This window comes from Pelophylax lessonae (assembly GCF_965119305.1).
Source record: "Pelophylax lessonae genome assembly, chromosome: 5".
Classification (NCBI taxonomy): Eukaryota; Metazoa; Chordata; class Amphibia; order Anura; family Ranidae; genus Pelophylax; species Pelophylax lessonae.
Genome location: NC_138772.1, coordinates 352,116,150 through 352,132,645, shown reverse-complemented (window position 1 = coordinate 352,132,645; position 16,496 = coordinate 352,116,150). Strand labels below are relative to the sequence as shown.

Here is a 16,496-nt window from a genome sequence, read left to right as displayed (position 1 = left end):
CATGCTTCACTGTTGGGACTGTATTGGACAGGTGATGAGCAGTGCCTGGTTTTCTCCACACATACCGCTTAGAATTAAGGCCAAAAAGTTCTATTTTGGTCTCATCAGACCAGAGAATCTTATTTCTCACGATCTTGGAGTCCTTCAGGTGTTTTTTAGCAAACTCCATGCGGGCTTTCATGTGTCTTACACTGAGGAGAGGCTTCCGTCGGGCCACTTTGCCATAAAGCCCCGACTGGTGGAGGGCTGCAGTGATGGTTGACTTTCTACAACTTTCTCCCATCTCCTGACTGCATCTCTGGAGCTCAGCCACAGTAATCTTTGGGTTCTTCTTTACCTCTCTCACCATACTCTTCTCCCCCGATAGCTCAGTTTGGCTGGATGGCCAGCTCTAGGAAGGTTTCTGGTCGTCCCAAACGTCTTCCATTTGAGGATTATGGAGGCCACTGTGCTCTTAGGAACTTTAAGTGCAGCAGAAATCTTTTTGTAACCTTGGCCAGATCTGTGCCTTGCCACAATTCTGTCTCTGAGCTCTTCAGGCAGTTCCTTTTGACCTCATGATTCTCATTTGCTCTGACATGCATTGTGATCTGGAAGGTCTTATATAGACAGGTGTGTGGCTTTCCTAATCAAGTCCAATCAGTATAATCAAACACAGCTGGACTCAAATGAAGGTGTAGAACCATCTCAAGGATGATCAGAAGAAATGGAAAGCACCTGAGTTAAATATGAGTGTCACAGCAAAGGGTCTGAATACTTAGGACCATGTGATATTTCAGTTTTTCTTTTTTAATCTGCAACAATGTCAACAATTCTGTGTTTTTCTGTCAGTATGGGGTGCTATGTGTACATTCATGAGGAAGAAGAATGAACTTAAATGATTTTAGCAAATGGCTGCAATATAACAAAAAATTAAAAATTTAAGGGGGTCTGAATACTTTCCGTACCCACTGTAACAGCCAGTGATGGCTGAATATGTATATAAATTGTTTCACAAATCTCCCTAAAAACACTAGTTGCCAAGAGGAGGGGGATAATAGTTTCTTATATCGATCAAAAAGTATGAATAAACTATATGCATGATATGATATAATAAATCCCTCTACTTCCTCTTATTACCTGTCTTTCCTTGTTTTTTGTTATTATCCCCACAGAGCAAATGTAGAGTGGTGTAAATAGAAAAATATATATGGGAGCCACCTCTAAATAAAGAAATCTCTAAATAAAAAAGCGCAATGGATGCTAATCAAAATAGTGGGATATATCCCACTCATAATTCATACCTTTGGGGATACGGGTATCTAAATGAAAAATCCAATAGACTTCGCGTCTACATAGAAGTTTAAACATGTTAAAACCCCCCCCCCCCCCCATCCCCGGCTGCAAGACGTATTTTTTCCACGATTTGGGCTTGTAACAGATTAATATCCCCAGGATTTTGAGTATTAAAATGTCTAGCAACATTTGTGGATTTTTTAATCCTAATGTCGCTTAAATGTTCACGGATGCGTTCCCTCAATTTGCGGGTAGTACGTCCCACATACTGTATATTGCAGTCTTTACATGTAATGACATACAACATAACTGGTATTACAATTGAAAAACTGATATGAAATATTTTACCAGTAATGGAAGAGATCACAGTTTGACCTCCAAGTATATGTGAGCAACAAGAACTGGCTGTTATCTCTCGTCTTTATACTTGTTGCTTTTTGCTTTATTGTTGGGTGTATGTATTTGTGCACGCAAGGAATATGTTTTTTCTTTGCATTTGTTTTTATGGTGTTTTGTCGCATGCATATACATTTTTCCTTATTCATGTTACTGCCACTATAAATGCCTTTTTGAGATATATATGCAGTTTTCACTATATATTTATTGTGGTATAAGTCTTTTTTTTTTTTTTCTATTCACATTGAACACAATTGTATTCTCCACTACATATTTGTCAAGTTAATTGTACAGGTGTGTGTGCTTTCTCTGATGGATCTTTTTGAAAAAACCTGGACAAATGCTAATTGTCTTTGTTTGAGATCATTTGCATATTTTGATCCATAAGAGAACCCACACACCCTATGGTAACCAGCAATGATTAAGCACTATCGTGTGAAATGCGTTTTCTGAATGTTGTGTTGTCCTATGGTCTGTCGGATGATTTTATGTGCAATAAACTCCACGATTTTCCTGCATTTGGAAGTTCCGCATCCTCTTTTTGCATATTTGTACTCTCCGGGCCACGGACCTCAGCGAGCACCCTGCATGGGTTTTCTCCAGCCTCTCTGGGATCACAGCTCTGCGGACTGTTTTGGAGCAGTGGGTTCATCCCTTTTCCCTTCCTGCTTTAATCTACTGGTTGACAGCGCCCCTCAGTGGTGTTCAATCATGCTGCTTGGAAGGAAACCGTTTCCTGGTGCCTCCATGGCAGCATACTTGTGATGGAGCCCTGCCTCTACTCCGCCTTCAGGACTAGTGATTAGCATAAAAGAAAGACAACCCCTACTCCCAGCATTCTCCTTTTTTTCCTCAGACCTCTGGACTGGTGAAGAGTAGCAGTATGTCCCTACCTGCTGACCATCTGGCAGCTTCCGCTGGGTGAAGCCTCTCCCAAGTGCAGTCCCTGTACTCGGGCGGCTCTTAGCGCTAAAAAGTCTAGGAAACCCTTCTGCGGATCTTTTGGGGTATGCAGAGTTTCCTAATGAGGAACGCAATCTGCCAAAACTCTTTTGCATAAAGAGCTTTTTTGTGATTGCCATTGATGGCGGCAGCAGCAGGATCAGCATTTTTTGACTACCCCCCCCCCCCCCCCACGCTATCTTTCTTCAGGTATCTACATTTATTTTCCCTCCTCTCCAGGTGAGCTTGTTCCATTTTATTTTATTTATACTGTTCAAATCTTGGCCGGTTCCTGCTGAACTGGCTGAGAATATGAACAGTCTATGGCTGGCCTAAATGGCAGCACACAGAGGAGGAGGAGGAGGCTATTATCTGCGGCTTTACCATCTTCCAGCCCTGGGCATCTTGTACATCAGAAGTCAGACAACTGAGACCAAACCCACCCACCTTTTCTAAGGAGAGACCAGAGTCCTAGATGGCAACTTTGGGACAGTTCTTCTCTTCCAAACGGCGCATGCTGGAAATGGAGTACCCTCATTCACAACACAAAGCACCAGCTGCCCTGGCCAGCACAGAGTGTAAAGTTTGCCCATAGATGCGGCCGCTGTCAGCACTGAGCCCTATAGAGCTCTACAGTGGGTATAGAAAAGAATCCCCCCCCTTCCCCTTTAAAATCACATTTTGTTGCTTTGCAGCCTAAAATTTTGTGTGGGTTTTTTTTTTTTTTTAATATCCACGTGTTTTACTAGTGCAATTTCTAACATCCAAGTGATATAACACCAACCTGTAAGAAAAAATCTAAACACTGAACAAAAACAGAATTGTCGAGTTGGTAAAATGATCACCCCCCCTATGTCAGTATTTTTTGTTAAACCACCTTTTGCTTTAATTACAGCCATTAGTCTGTTGGGATATGTTGCTAATAACTTTGCATATCTAGACGTTTCAATATTTGACCACTTTTCTTTGCAGAACTGCTAAAGTTCATATTGATGGTGACCGTTTGTGGACTGCAGCCTTCAAGTCATGCCACAGATTTTCAATGGGGTTTAAGTCTGGGCTCTTACTAAGCCCATGCAAGAACATTCACCTTTTTTCCCTTTCAACAACTGTAATTTTTGATGTGTGCTTTTGATCATTGTCATGTTAGAAGGTAAACCTTCTACCCATAGACCACTTTCTGGCAGAGGGCAGCAGATTTTCCACAATAATTTGATAGTATTTTGGCCTATCCAGTTTTCCTTCTATCCTGACAAGTGCTCCAGTCCCTGCTGCAGAGAAACACCCCTATAACAGGATATTGCCAAATCCATGCTTTACTGTAGGAATGGTGGTGTTTGGATGGTGAGCTGTATTGGATTTCCACTAGACCTGTCCTTTGGTGTTGAGGCCAATTTCAGTCTCAACAGACCACCTTAAAGATTCTGAGGCCACATGGAAAAAGGTGTTTTCCAACTGGGTGGAGGCAGTGATTATTGCTAGCGGCTATAGTAGCTGCTGGCGATAATCGCAAGAGAATCTGGCAGGCTTGTTGTACCAAGTTGCTCAGTCAACTTGGTACAATTGGCCTGCTCATTAACAATTTGAACAGTGTATGGTCGGACAAAATCTCTGACTGGCTAGTATTTCGAACACCAATCTACCCCCTATACATCTCATGTACTACATAACTGATACTATGCTCTTTGTTCAAACTTTTTCCCACTACTCCTCCTGTATGTACACTGAAGATGCTTACTGCTCCCTTCTAGGTGAAGCTCTGTGGCAGTGACATCTGCTTAATGACTTCCCACTTAGAGAGCACCAAAGATCATGCAAATGAACGGATGAAGCAGCTGGGCATTGTACTTCAGAAGATGTTGGAGGTTCCTCCATCAACCACTGTGATATTTGGTGGCGATACGAACTTAAGAGACCAAGAGGTCTGTATAATACAGAAGTTTGTTGCCTATTTATTGCATTGACTTATTGATTGGGTCAGCTTGTAGATTACAAGATGTAATGTACTGTGCTCTCATGACTTTACACTGCCTATGGAACAGAGCATATCTCACATTTCACTATGGAACCGTTGATTAACTTTGTCGTTAAGATAACAAAGACTTTGTTTTGTCAAAAAAAAAAATATTTCTTTTGGGGATATTTGTCTTGCAAAATGGGTCTGTTTTTGCAATCCATAGACAAAATAATTTAAAAAGCTTTTCTCTATCGCTCATTGACAGACGTAGTCCTCGGTGATACAGCACCTTCAGGTTATGTTGCCTCCACAGGAGCAGGACTAGACAGGAAATAAAAATGCTCTGGCCACACCCCAGGGGCAGTCCCCGAGGGTATAACCTCTCTCTCTCCGCCACAGCAAATCAGTTTTTTTCTGTCTAGTCAGGAGTAAGGACCTAGATACCTTGCTGGGATCTTCGGTCCTGGCAAGATTTTTTTCTTAAAAAGATTTTTTAGACAGCTTTTTTTTTCTCCAGTGTTCCTGTGAGATCTTCAAGCAAGAAAGCTGAACTGGGCGACGGGCTGGATGTTGAGATCCGGTGGTCACCCCAGTTCAGCCTACGAGCGCGTGCAGGCCATAGCTCCGCGCTGGGTCGGCCGCGACATAGTCCCACTGGGGGACTGACCCCGCGAGTTAAACGTCTCGCTGAAACGCCAAGGACCATGAGTCACGGCGTCTGTATTGGTCGACAGCCCTCCCGCCCCGGTGGAGAGGGGTACTGTCAGGAGTTGGTGCCCGCCTGGTTCCGGTATGGTGAGTAGTATGTTCCCCCTTTTCCCCTGACGGGTCTTGTGGTGGACGCGGGCCCCTCTCTGTATGGTAAGATAGAGTCCCCCTCTATCCTATAACATGGCACAGATCCCCCTACTTTGAGTGTGATTTTATGTGTACAAAAAGCCAGGAGGCTTGGTTTGGGAGCTAACAATCTAATTATATACATGTTAAAAAGATTGTAATCAGTGGCAGTCTGGGAATCTTACTGTGATAATAATAAAGTACCTACCAGTCAGAAGCCACGGACATGTAGACTGCCTTCCTAGTCAAATCTCCAGCCTGCAAGGGGATAGCAGAGAGGAACAGCCTGAGGAGAGGAGAGGAGGGCTGCCTGCCAGTGTGGAGCAGCATTGGGCTAGTGGGCGGGGCTTGTGTGTGATCCCAGAGCAGTGCTGCAGCGGGCCGTGTACAGGGCAGCACCTGAGGACAGCTGCATGACTATAGCAAAGTCCGGAGTCTCGGAGTCATCTGTTTACTTCTGGCTTATCACACACTGGATGTGAAGACTGTAATAGGAGATTTTGGAGCTCTTGTGGAGATACATTGCGATCATGACCCCCTATAATTAAGGGGTCAACTTCTTTTGGTAAGAAGTATTTTATCCGAGCACTGGGTGTATGGTGATTGGTGAAGGCATTTCACATCAAGTCCAATTGTATTTGCTGCTGGAACTTAAAGTTTGCACCGAGCACGTTTCAAGGACTATGTTTATTATTTTTATTATTGCTATATTCATTGGAATATTCACCTTTAAATAATTGGTTCATATGTTTATGTTATTTATGCATTAGCACTTTATTGTGAGTATACTGCTGAGCGCAATAACCCACATTCACTATCAAATCTCCAGCTATAGCAGGCCTTCCGAACGGCCATGCGGTCCGCCAGGGCCGGTACCGCCAACCACGCCAAATCCCCATGCAGAGAAGGTGTTGTGTGCTCTGCAGCACACCGCTATTCGGTACAGGCCGCCGCCATTTTTTTTGCTGGATCGCACGAGCCGCCATTTTGGCGTAGCCTCGTGTCTCCAGCATGGGGGCGGCCATGTTTGAGGTGATCCAAACACCTCGTGGAGCTAGGGGAGGCGCCGGAAGGCATGCAGAGGGGCGGAGCCGCCTCCTTTCTTCCTGGGCAGCCAGCCAAAAGACTTCCTGTTTGTGAAGACAGCGCTGTAACCTGTTGCAGTTAAACTCTGAGCATCAAGTGGTGAGCCTGGGGGTCTATCTCTCTCTCTCTCTCTCTCTCTCGATCGATAGGGATCCCTAGCAGGTAACACTAAGGGGCTTTTGTGGCGCTGGGGGTCTGAAAAAAAAAAAATTTTTTATTTAATTGAATTGTATTATCCGGGAAGTTACTGGAATAATCATGGACCCTGCCACACAAATTCCCCCACCTGTTTCCCTCGAGGGGGCCACGGGACCCGCCGGTGCACAGAGTATGGATGCATTTACAGCAGTTTTGGAGTCTTTGGTGGCTCGGGTGGAGGCAGCCTGTCAGGGACGGGAGTCAAGGAAGCGACCCCCACCTACCCCTATATTATCTGACACCTCTGACTCAGATTCAGAGATGGTCACTGCAGCTGCAGGTCCCTCTGCAAGGGCTGTTACCTCAGGTAAAGCTCCCTCAGACAGTGAGGAGGACGTTCCTTCTCCTGCTATAATTCAGGAAGAAGCATTGGTGGACGCACTAGTTGTGGCAGTGCGGGAAACCTTAAGATTTGAGGTTTTACCGGCAGAGGCAACTGAAACAGTACCCTTTGGTACTAACAAGCCCATCAAAACGGTGAAGGTTTTGCCTGTACCCAAGTGTTTTGGTAATAAAATTAAAGGAGAATGGGAGCATTCTAAGCGTACCTTTACGATTTCCAAGCGTATTGCTAGACGCTATCCATTTGAGGAATCCTTCATTAAGAAATGGACGGTACCACCAGTGGTGGATCCACCTATTTCCAGGCTGAATAAGGCCACGGTTATCCCAGTGGAGGACACTTCGTCCTTTAAGGATCCGGTGGATCGGAAGATGGAAGCAGAGTCCCGCACGCACTATCTTCTCTCTGATAGGGTCAGCATTTAGACCAGTAATTGTTATTGGTCTAGTTTCCCAGACACTTACGGAATGGGCAAGATTGGTACGCCAAGACCTTAGGGGAAAAGATATTCCCCAGGAAACATCTGATTTGATGGAACAGATTATACAAGGGCTACAGTTTATCTGTGACGCAGCCTTGGACACTACTCCCCTATTAGGGCATGCATCTATGTCAGCGGTAATCCTCAGACGTGTGCTGTGGTTAAAATGCTGGTCAGCTGACCTAGGTTCCAAAAAGACCTTGACGAATCTCCCCTTTCAGGGGAATCGTCTATTTGGGGCCACCCTAGATGAAATTATTAAGGATGCCACTGGGGGCAAGAGCACTTTTTTTTTGCCACAGGCTGCTAAAGCTAAGGGACCTCGCAACAAGCGAGGACCTTTCTTTACCGCCCATAAAGGGTTCGTACGCCCGGCTGGAACAAGCGGGAAAGGCAAGACTCCTCCAGGAGGGTTCAAGAAAAGCTGGTCGAACAAACAGAGGACCGACTCAGCCAAACCCGAAGCAAAGGATTACACAGCTTGAAGGTGCGCCCCCACCCGGGTGGAGGGTGGGGGGACGTTTTCACGGGTATTCAGGACATTAGATCGAGCATCGACTACTACTACCGGTGCGATTCTTCCCTTCCAACATTTAAGTACTACAGAGAGCGGTAGTCACCGTTCCCTGAATAGATCTTTTCCTTTACCTTTTCCTAAGATTAGTCTCTATTCCCCACAGGAATCGGATCTGGTTGACCAGACAGACCAAGAAGCCTCTAGCCGGGTGACTTCGGTCCCTGAGGTAAACCAGAAAAGATCACCCTTCCTGATAGGAATCAGGTATCTGATAAATGTGTGGGAACAGAAAACGACCAGACTTTCTCGGATGGTCGGGGCCAGATAGCGCTAGGAATGCCTGGTTCAGATCCAGTCAGCGCCAGTGGTCCTAGAAATTCTAGGCTGGCCTCGTCAAGCCGGCCTGGCCGACTTGGACATGCTAGTCGCAGACGTTCCGTGGGAACTTCGTCTCAGGGAATGTCTGTGGTCTCAAGGACCAATTTACCATCGTGCTTTACAGTCGCTGGTTTTAATGGCCTGGCCATCGAGACCCAAGTACTGAAGGACAGAGGGTTGTCAGCTTCAGTCATTCCTACCCTTTTATTAAAGCAAGGAAAGCGACTTCCAGCAAGGTCTATTATCACACATGGAAGACTTATATTGCGTGGTGCGAATCTTTAGGATTTCCTCCACGTACCTATTCGGTGACTCGAATATTGGCTTTTTTGCAAAAAGGGGTTGAGCAGAAACTAGCCTTGAGCACCATCAAGGGTCAAGTTTCAGCATTAGCAATCTTCTTTCAGAAACCTTTAGCTACCAAGTCCTTGGTGCGGAATTTCATCCAGGGGGTGCGGCACCTGGCTCCACCAGTCCGCGCGCCCTTACCGCCCTGGGATCTTAATTTGGTTTTGTCGCTTCTACAGAAACCTCCCTTTGAAAACATCAGGGAGATTCCCTTGCTTACTTTATCCCAGAAGGTGGCCTTCTTGGTGGCTATCACTTCTGCTCGCAGGGTGTCAGAACTGGCTGCATTATCATGCCAGTCCCCATACCTAGTGATTCATAGGGATAAGGTAGTACATCATCCTAAGCCATCCTTTTCTTCCTAAGGTGGTTTCAGATTTTCATCTGAATGAAGATATTGTACTACCTTCCTTGTGTCCTCAGCCCAATCATCATCGGGAACATGCGTTGCATTCCTTGGATGTGGTTCGGGCAATCAGGGTATACCTGAAAGCTACGGAATCATTCCGTAAGACTGATTCACTTTTTGTGATCACGGATGGCCCCAGAAAGGGGTTGCCTGCATCTGCCGCGACCATTGCCAAATGGATTAGACAGACGGTGGTACAGGCTTATTCTATTAAGGGTCAGAGTCCTCCGTTCCCTGTTAGGGCGCACTCCACTCGAGTGCTCAGTACTTCCTGGGCCTTTCGCCATCAGGCGTCAGTGGTCCAGGTATGCAAGGCGGCCACCTGGTCGTCGGTACATACCTTTACAAAATTCTATAAAATTGATGTGATGGCATCGGCGGATGCCTCATTTGGCCGCAAGGTTTTGCAGGCCGCAATTTGAGGAGACCGGTGGTCTACCTCGAGGGTTTTTTTCTGTTTGAAAAATTTCTTTTTGTTGAGTCTCATCATTAAGGATGAGCATTGTAAACTTCTAGTTGGCACCGGTTGGGCCTTCTAGATTGGGATTTGATTTCCATTTTCCCACCCCTCATTTGTGATACTGCTCTGGGACTTCCCGAAGGTGCTGTATCACCGAGGACTACGTCTGTCAATGAGCGATAGAGAAAAATGGATTTTTGTAAAATCTTACCGTAAAATCCTTTTCTCTTAGCTCATTGACAGACGTAGTCCCCGCCCCTCTGTTTTTGAGTTGGGTTGGGTTAAATTCTCTAAGCACTGCTTTTGTGACATAACTGATTTGCTGTGGCGGAGAGAGAGGATATACCCTCGGGGACTGCCCCTGGGGTGTGGCCAGAGCATTTTTATTTCCTGTCTAGTCCTGCTCCTGTGGAGGCAACATAACCCGAAGGTGCTGTATCACCGAGGACTACGTCTGTCAATGAGCTAAGAGAAAAGGATTTTACGGTAAGATTTTACAAAAATCCATTTTTTTTATATTTTAAAACTGTTTGCTTAACTTGTTGAGCACACTGAGCAAGTGCACAGGATGTGGGAGGTATGTCCAGTCTTCTGCCTTTGATCTGCAAATGCTGTCGGTTAAGTAACCTTAGTAAAGATAAAATATTCAAACTTTGATTTGCAAAAAAACTTTAAAATACTTTGTACAAATCCCCTTCATTAGCCCTTTTGTGAACACTGGTAAGAGGAAAATGGTGGCGCTTTTTTCTTTTTTTTTTTTTTTTTTTTTTACTTGATTTTTTTTGTCTAAGGATTGCATTACAAAAATTAGCAAAACGGTATCCCAAAAGCCTTGCTTGCTCTAAAAAAAGAGGGCACTGACGATACAAACACCTTTTCTTAGAAAGTAAAATAAAAAAAAATAGTCCGTGCTTTAGAGCAGTGTTTCTCAACTCTGGTTTTCAGGGCACACTAACAGGCCAGATTTGAAGTATTACCTTGGGAAGATGCAGGCTAGAGTACTGCAAATCATATCACCTGTGATGCATTTCAGTTTTCTTGCAAACCTGGCCTGTTAAGCCCCATACACGCGTACCGATCGTCGGCCGAACGATCGGCCGTCTTTTGTCCGAGGGCTGTCTTGTCTGTTGAAAACTGCAAAAGACTACACATGAATTTTGTCGGCCAACAGCTGACTGCAGAAGTGATGTCATGTGATGGTTAACTTTCCATGTGTTTTTCTTTTCTGAGCATGCCCAGTCTTGCAAATCTGTTGTATGTCGGCCGAATTCTGTACTGGCTGGCGAACAATCGGCCGTTCTGGTGTTGGCCAACAAAAATTTTAATGCTTGCACGACAGATTCTTTTCGGCCGAAAGTGCGCTGTCGGAAGCATCATACTAACAAGCCGAAAACCGGCCGATTGTTCGGCGGCCGAACATTTTCGGCCGACAATCGGTACGGGTGTACGGGCCTTTAGTGTGCCCTGAGGACCGAAGTTGAGAAACACTGTTTTAGAGTATATCTAGAGGCAAAACCTTTTTCGTTTTTGTATAGTTGTAGTATGCAGTTTCTCTATCCACACACCCCCTACCCAGAGAAGTTGTAATGTTGTACATAAGCCAAAGGATGGTAATATAGAAGGCATTTAGGGCAGGGGACGGAGTCAGTAGGGCAGTGGATGGTGTCAGTAGTTTTTTATTCTGTTACAATGTTAGGTTTATTACTTTTTACATTCTAAACCGTTTACTATGCTTCAGTTATGAATGAACACTGTGAGCGATCGGTACCGATCACTCACTGTGTTTACTCAGAAAAGGAAAGGGCCAGTAAATTACAGGTTTACCAGACCCTTCCCCCCCCCCCCCCCCCTGCTCTCCATCCTGACACATCCCCTGCAGCAGTTGGCAAGAGGAGAGGAAGGAAGCCGGCAGTACGATGGGGGGGCGCAGGCAGCAGAAATGCATAGAACCTGGACAGGATGGGTGGCGGGGGTGCAATTTTTACTAGAAACTATCAGTGTTTGTTCCTCCTGCAGCCGCTGCTTCCCGGCGAGAGAGGAGAGAAGCTGGCTTTCAGCAGCTGCAGGAGGAAAATACAGCTGATCGGTTCTAGTAAATGCTGCCCTCCTGTGACAGGGAGGTCACACAGGCCCCCTGGAACATGGAGAGTCGCAGTCCAGTCTGCATAATCCAAGGCTCGGCAGTTCCTAAATGTTTTGCAGGATAATTTCATGGGTCAGATGGTAAACGTACCGACAATGTGGTACTAGACCTACTTATTACCAACAATACAGACCTGATCACAGATATAGAAATACGGGGCAACATGGGAAACAGTGACCATAGGTCAATTCGTTTCAGTATTATTCAAAGTAATGGGAAACACAAGGGTAATAAAAGGACACTGAATTTCAAAAGAGCCAATTTCCCAAAACTGCACTCTTGGCTAGAAAATATCAAATGGGATAGAACCCTGGGAACAAAGAACACTGAGGAAAAATGGGAGTGCTTCAAGAGCATACTAAACAAAGGGATTGGCCAGTGCATTCCAAAGGAAAATAAATTTTAATGAGCAAAACTAAACCCTGGGTGGCTAAACTCCAACATAAAAATGCATAAATGCCTTAAAGAAAAGGCCTTCAAAAAATACAAGGCTGAGGGGTCATTGGCAGCATTCCAACATTACAAAGAGTTCAATAAGAAATGTAAAGGCTAAATCAAGGCGGCTAAAATAGAACACGAGAGACGTATAACCGAAGAGAGTAAGAGAAACCCCAAGAAATACTTTAAGTATATAAATAGTAAGAAGGCGAGGCCAGAACACATTGGCCCCATTAAAAGATGAAGGGAAGCTGTCCAGAGGACAGAGAGAAGGCAAAAGTATTAAAAAATTTCTTCTCTTCAGTCTTCACAAAAGAATCGGGGGGGACTACACTAACCCCTTTTGTAAGGCCAAACTAAATACACCTCAGAAAGTACCGCCAGTGCTGCTGTACCAAGGATTACAAAAAGGCTAAAATAAACTCAACTTAAGGTGTTTATACTAGTTGCATGTAAGACATTTTTCATATCTGGCATTCAGCTTCAAGGCTAACTGAAAAGAATATCTGTAATCCTAATAAATTGGTTCCAGATGATATGTGACATATAATTGCCATCATCCCATATATCGAAGTAAAGTATAACACAAAATGTGTTGTTCTCCTCTTGGGGAGGGATTTTAGAGGCAATAGAAAAAACAGCTACATAACAATACATAAAAATTATGATGAAAATTTATTAAATACACTTCTGATAAAAAATGACATAAAAGTCAAAAGGGAAACAATTTCATACATCCTATTTTGATCCCATGGCCAAAAAAGGAAAAGACCAAAGTCGGTCATGGGTAAACGAGACCTGAAAATACCATACAATGAAGCATTAAAAAGAAACGTGAGGAATGGGGGATACACCACTCCCGCCCTGGGGAAGCACCCCTAGGGAAGGGAGATTGTTGAATCCAACGCGGTTCAAAAGAGTGAATGAACTTTTAGGTTCCAATCTTCATCAGGGATAAAGGCAGACTAGTGATCCCTTATTCCTGAAAAAACATAACAAACACAACAAAAAAAATAGAAAATATCAGTGTGTTGCATCACCTGCCTCATAAGCAACAGCCAAGAACATAAGCACTTCAATCACTGACACGTGAGCCAATACCCACCAAGTCCTTCTGTTCTAAAGCATGTTATACAAGTCTTCAAAGGTTCAAAAAATCCTAAAAAATGGCTGGTGGTGAGACAAGGAGAAGGGGAGAAGCCAAAAGGCTAGTCCCACTCCCCAACATGGTAGAGATGTCTGCCCGTCCAGTAGGGTCAAGGGGTGGAGATCTATAGGGACCCCCTAAGATGTGGTGCCTTAAAAAAAAAAAAGAAATAACATACGTGTATAATGATGGTAAAAAAAAAAAAATATATATATATATATATATATATATATATATATATATATATATATATAGCCACAAATCTTACATAAATGAAGCGGGAAAGAAGAATATAATAGAAAAAAGTGTAGCGCAGTCCATGTAGATAAATTCAGTTGGTAATAAATATATTAAAACCAAACAATCAATAAATACGCATTATGATGAGAGTTCATATTGGTGATAAAATTAGATAAGATGATAAAAAACAGTCCACTGGTGATCCGGTGAAAAAATAGCAGCAAGTGTGACTTCAGTGCTCATACAATTCCCATCACCTGGCACTAAAGAAGAAAACAAATAAATATTTGCCCAAGCTTCCAGCCATAGTGCCTGTAAAGCAGTTGGAACCCCACATCAAAACCGGAATAGTATTTTCAAGAAGATGTAGATTTACTTACAAGAGAAAGAAACCCCTTTTTTACGATGGTGCATTGAGTCCAAGATGAAAGCAGGCTGCTTGTAAATCACAATACTAAGAGTGTTGCCAACCAAAAGAAAATGCAGACTAATAAGCTATAGTCTGCATACACAGATTCCCCGTACCACCTCCTACTGCAAAGGAGAGCGGGGGGTAATGGCGCCGGTGATGACCCTTGGCGTCCTCTGTATATACCCATGCGCGGCAGGAAGCCGCGTCATGGGTACCTCCCACTAGTCAGTGCGACGCTTCGACCCGGAAGTCGTCGTCTCATAGCTACCAGGACGGAAGCGTCAAGTACGGCGCTCCGGAAATGACGCCAGCTATCAGCCATCTCCGTCCTGGTTGGGAGGAAAAACACAAAAAGGACTAAAAGCCACCGACACAGGAATGCAAGTGCAAAGCAAAAAAAAGACTGTAATTAACAACCAGATCCCAATGTAGAAAATACTCATTAGGATTTTTTATAACCAAAAGGGTGAATAGATATGGCTATATAATTGATCAATAAAGAAGGGGGGTGGTGGGGCATGGCCAATGCCAACAGTGTCAGTAATTGCAAAAAAAGCCTTCTTAGCTGAAGCTAGTCGGCAGGATACCGCAGCACATGTAAAGCAAATTAATAAACCAATACCATACTATACAAAGTAATAGAAACACGTATACATTTCTGTGCTGAGAAATCGGCACAGAAAAATTAGATGCAAAAAAATATCTGTAATCCTAGCAACAATGTTCAGCCAGTAAGTGCTGTGAAATTCACTCCTAGGAGTTATGGTGGTATGCCAGTAAAAAGTCGGGTTTATTTCACTATTTAGCATAATTATGTGCAAAAATCTTGACCTATATATGCTCCTTAAAGCTTTACCTAAACAAGCTTACAATTGAGGCCTAACTTAAAGGAATCTGTCAGGATAGAAATATGGGAGTTGCTTTTGAAGGTGCAAAACTCTGGGCGTTCTCACAGTTGATACACACCTCCTTTTTCTAGTGTGGTGTTAGGTGGGTGAATCTGTGCTTATGGACAGATTATTGTGCGTTTTTAGCTGTTGCCTCCACTATGACTGCTGCCAAAGTAGGGTCAGAAACAGGTATATTTTAAAGTGGATATGGTGCCATAGCCTATGGATAGAAGTCCTGGAAATTGCACCATCAAAAAAGCCATAGTGGCTCCTATATTTGGATTGAGAGCATCCCTTCAGATGGCTTCCTACTCTGTAGTAAGGGAACATCTCTCAGTGGCAACATTTGGTATTGCAGATAACATGTTCACACATATTGGCACTTTGCCATTTCCCTTCTATTTCAGTTTATGGTCTGGACCACCATATCTGCATAAGGCCCCTTTCACACAGGCTTTCCGATCAGGTCCGCCTGTCAGTTTTTTCAGGCGGACCTGATTGGATGCTCCATGCACCTCTATGGAACAGCGGATGACAGCGGTGAAATGTCTGACACCCACTTATATCTGATCCATGAAACCCAGACGGATGGAAGCCCTATCTTCCATCCGTCTGGAGGATCTGTTCAGATGAAAACAGACCGCCTGTCCATTTTCATCCGATCTCCCATAGAGGAGAGCAGGGCTCTGAGAGCTTAGTCTCTGCAAAGTAAGCAAAGACGGACCTGTCTGCCTGCTCAGCAGGGATCGGTGGATCAATCCCCGCTGAGCAAAACCGAGTCCCCTGGGCAGAAAGCCCGTGTGAAAGGACCCTTACAGTGGATTCCACTGTTTACATATGGGAAGGGAAATTCTGTGTGGGAGTCGGTTTCTGTTTATAGGGGAAAACCCCTTTAAATTCATATACACATATGTATATAGCATAGCAGTAGGAGTCTTGTACTTTTGTTAGCCATCATTTATTGTAAAATACAGTATTTGTAGATATTGCTTAAATTCCAAATTTTCCAATTTCTATAACCATTTTGTATTTTTGATCATTGACAGGTTCAAAAGATAGGTGGCCTGCCCAGTCCCATCTTGGACATCTGGGAATTTCTGGGGAAGCCTGAAAATTGCCGTTATACGTGGGACACAAAAATGAACAACAACTTGAAAGCTCCATACACCTGTAGGCTGCGCTTTGATCGAATACTGTACCGTTGTGCTCTAGATGGCGTCCAAGTAATTCCTCACTCTTTGGAATTGATTGGCACTGAAAAACTGGATTGTGGTAGATTTCCTAGTGACCACTGGGGTATATTGTGTGATTTTGATGTGATTTTATGAGCTGAAATCTTCTAATTTTGCAAATATTAAACTTTTTTTAAAACATGAAAGCATTTGAAAATTTTTATTTTTCAAGTAACGGCCAGAAAAGCAGGTTCATGAATATAAGCTACCAACACCACTCAGTTTCTACAACATATAGGTGACCAGATGTATCATGAAGAATACAAAGCTTTATGTAGCAAGGAGCATTATCTAGTAGGCAGACAAGTGTTCATACAAGTCATACTCTAATCCAGGGGTCTCCAAACTTTTTAACAAAGGGCCAGTT

At 43.9% G+C, this 16,496-nt stretch overlaps 1 protein-coding gene across 1 annotated transcript in view; it reads left to right on the top strand.

Annotated features, from left to right (window-relative positions):
- The window catches only part of TDP2 (tyrosyl-DNA phosphodiesterase 2), a 39,052-nt gene extending 22,788 nt beyond the window's left edge, over nt 1–16,264 (top strand). Inside the window, exons 6-7 of the mRNA XM_082259319.1 lie at nt 4,365–4,535; nt 15,944–16,264. Coding sequence (XP_082115445.1) covers nt 4,365–4,535; nt 15,944–16,225 — 453 coding nt within the window. The 3' untranslated portion in view covers nt 16,226–16,264. The remainder of the gene's footprint in view (nt 1–4,364; nt 4,536–15,943) is intronic.
- Nucleotides 16,265–16,496: the final 232 nt, after the last annotated feature.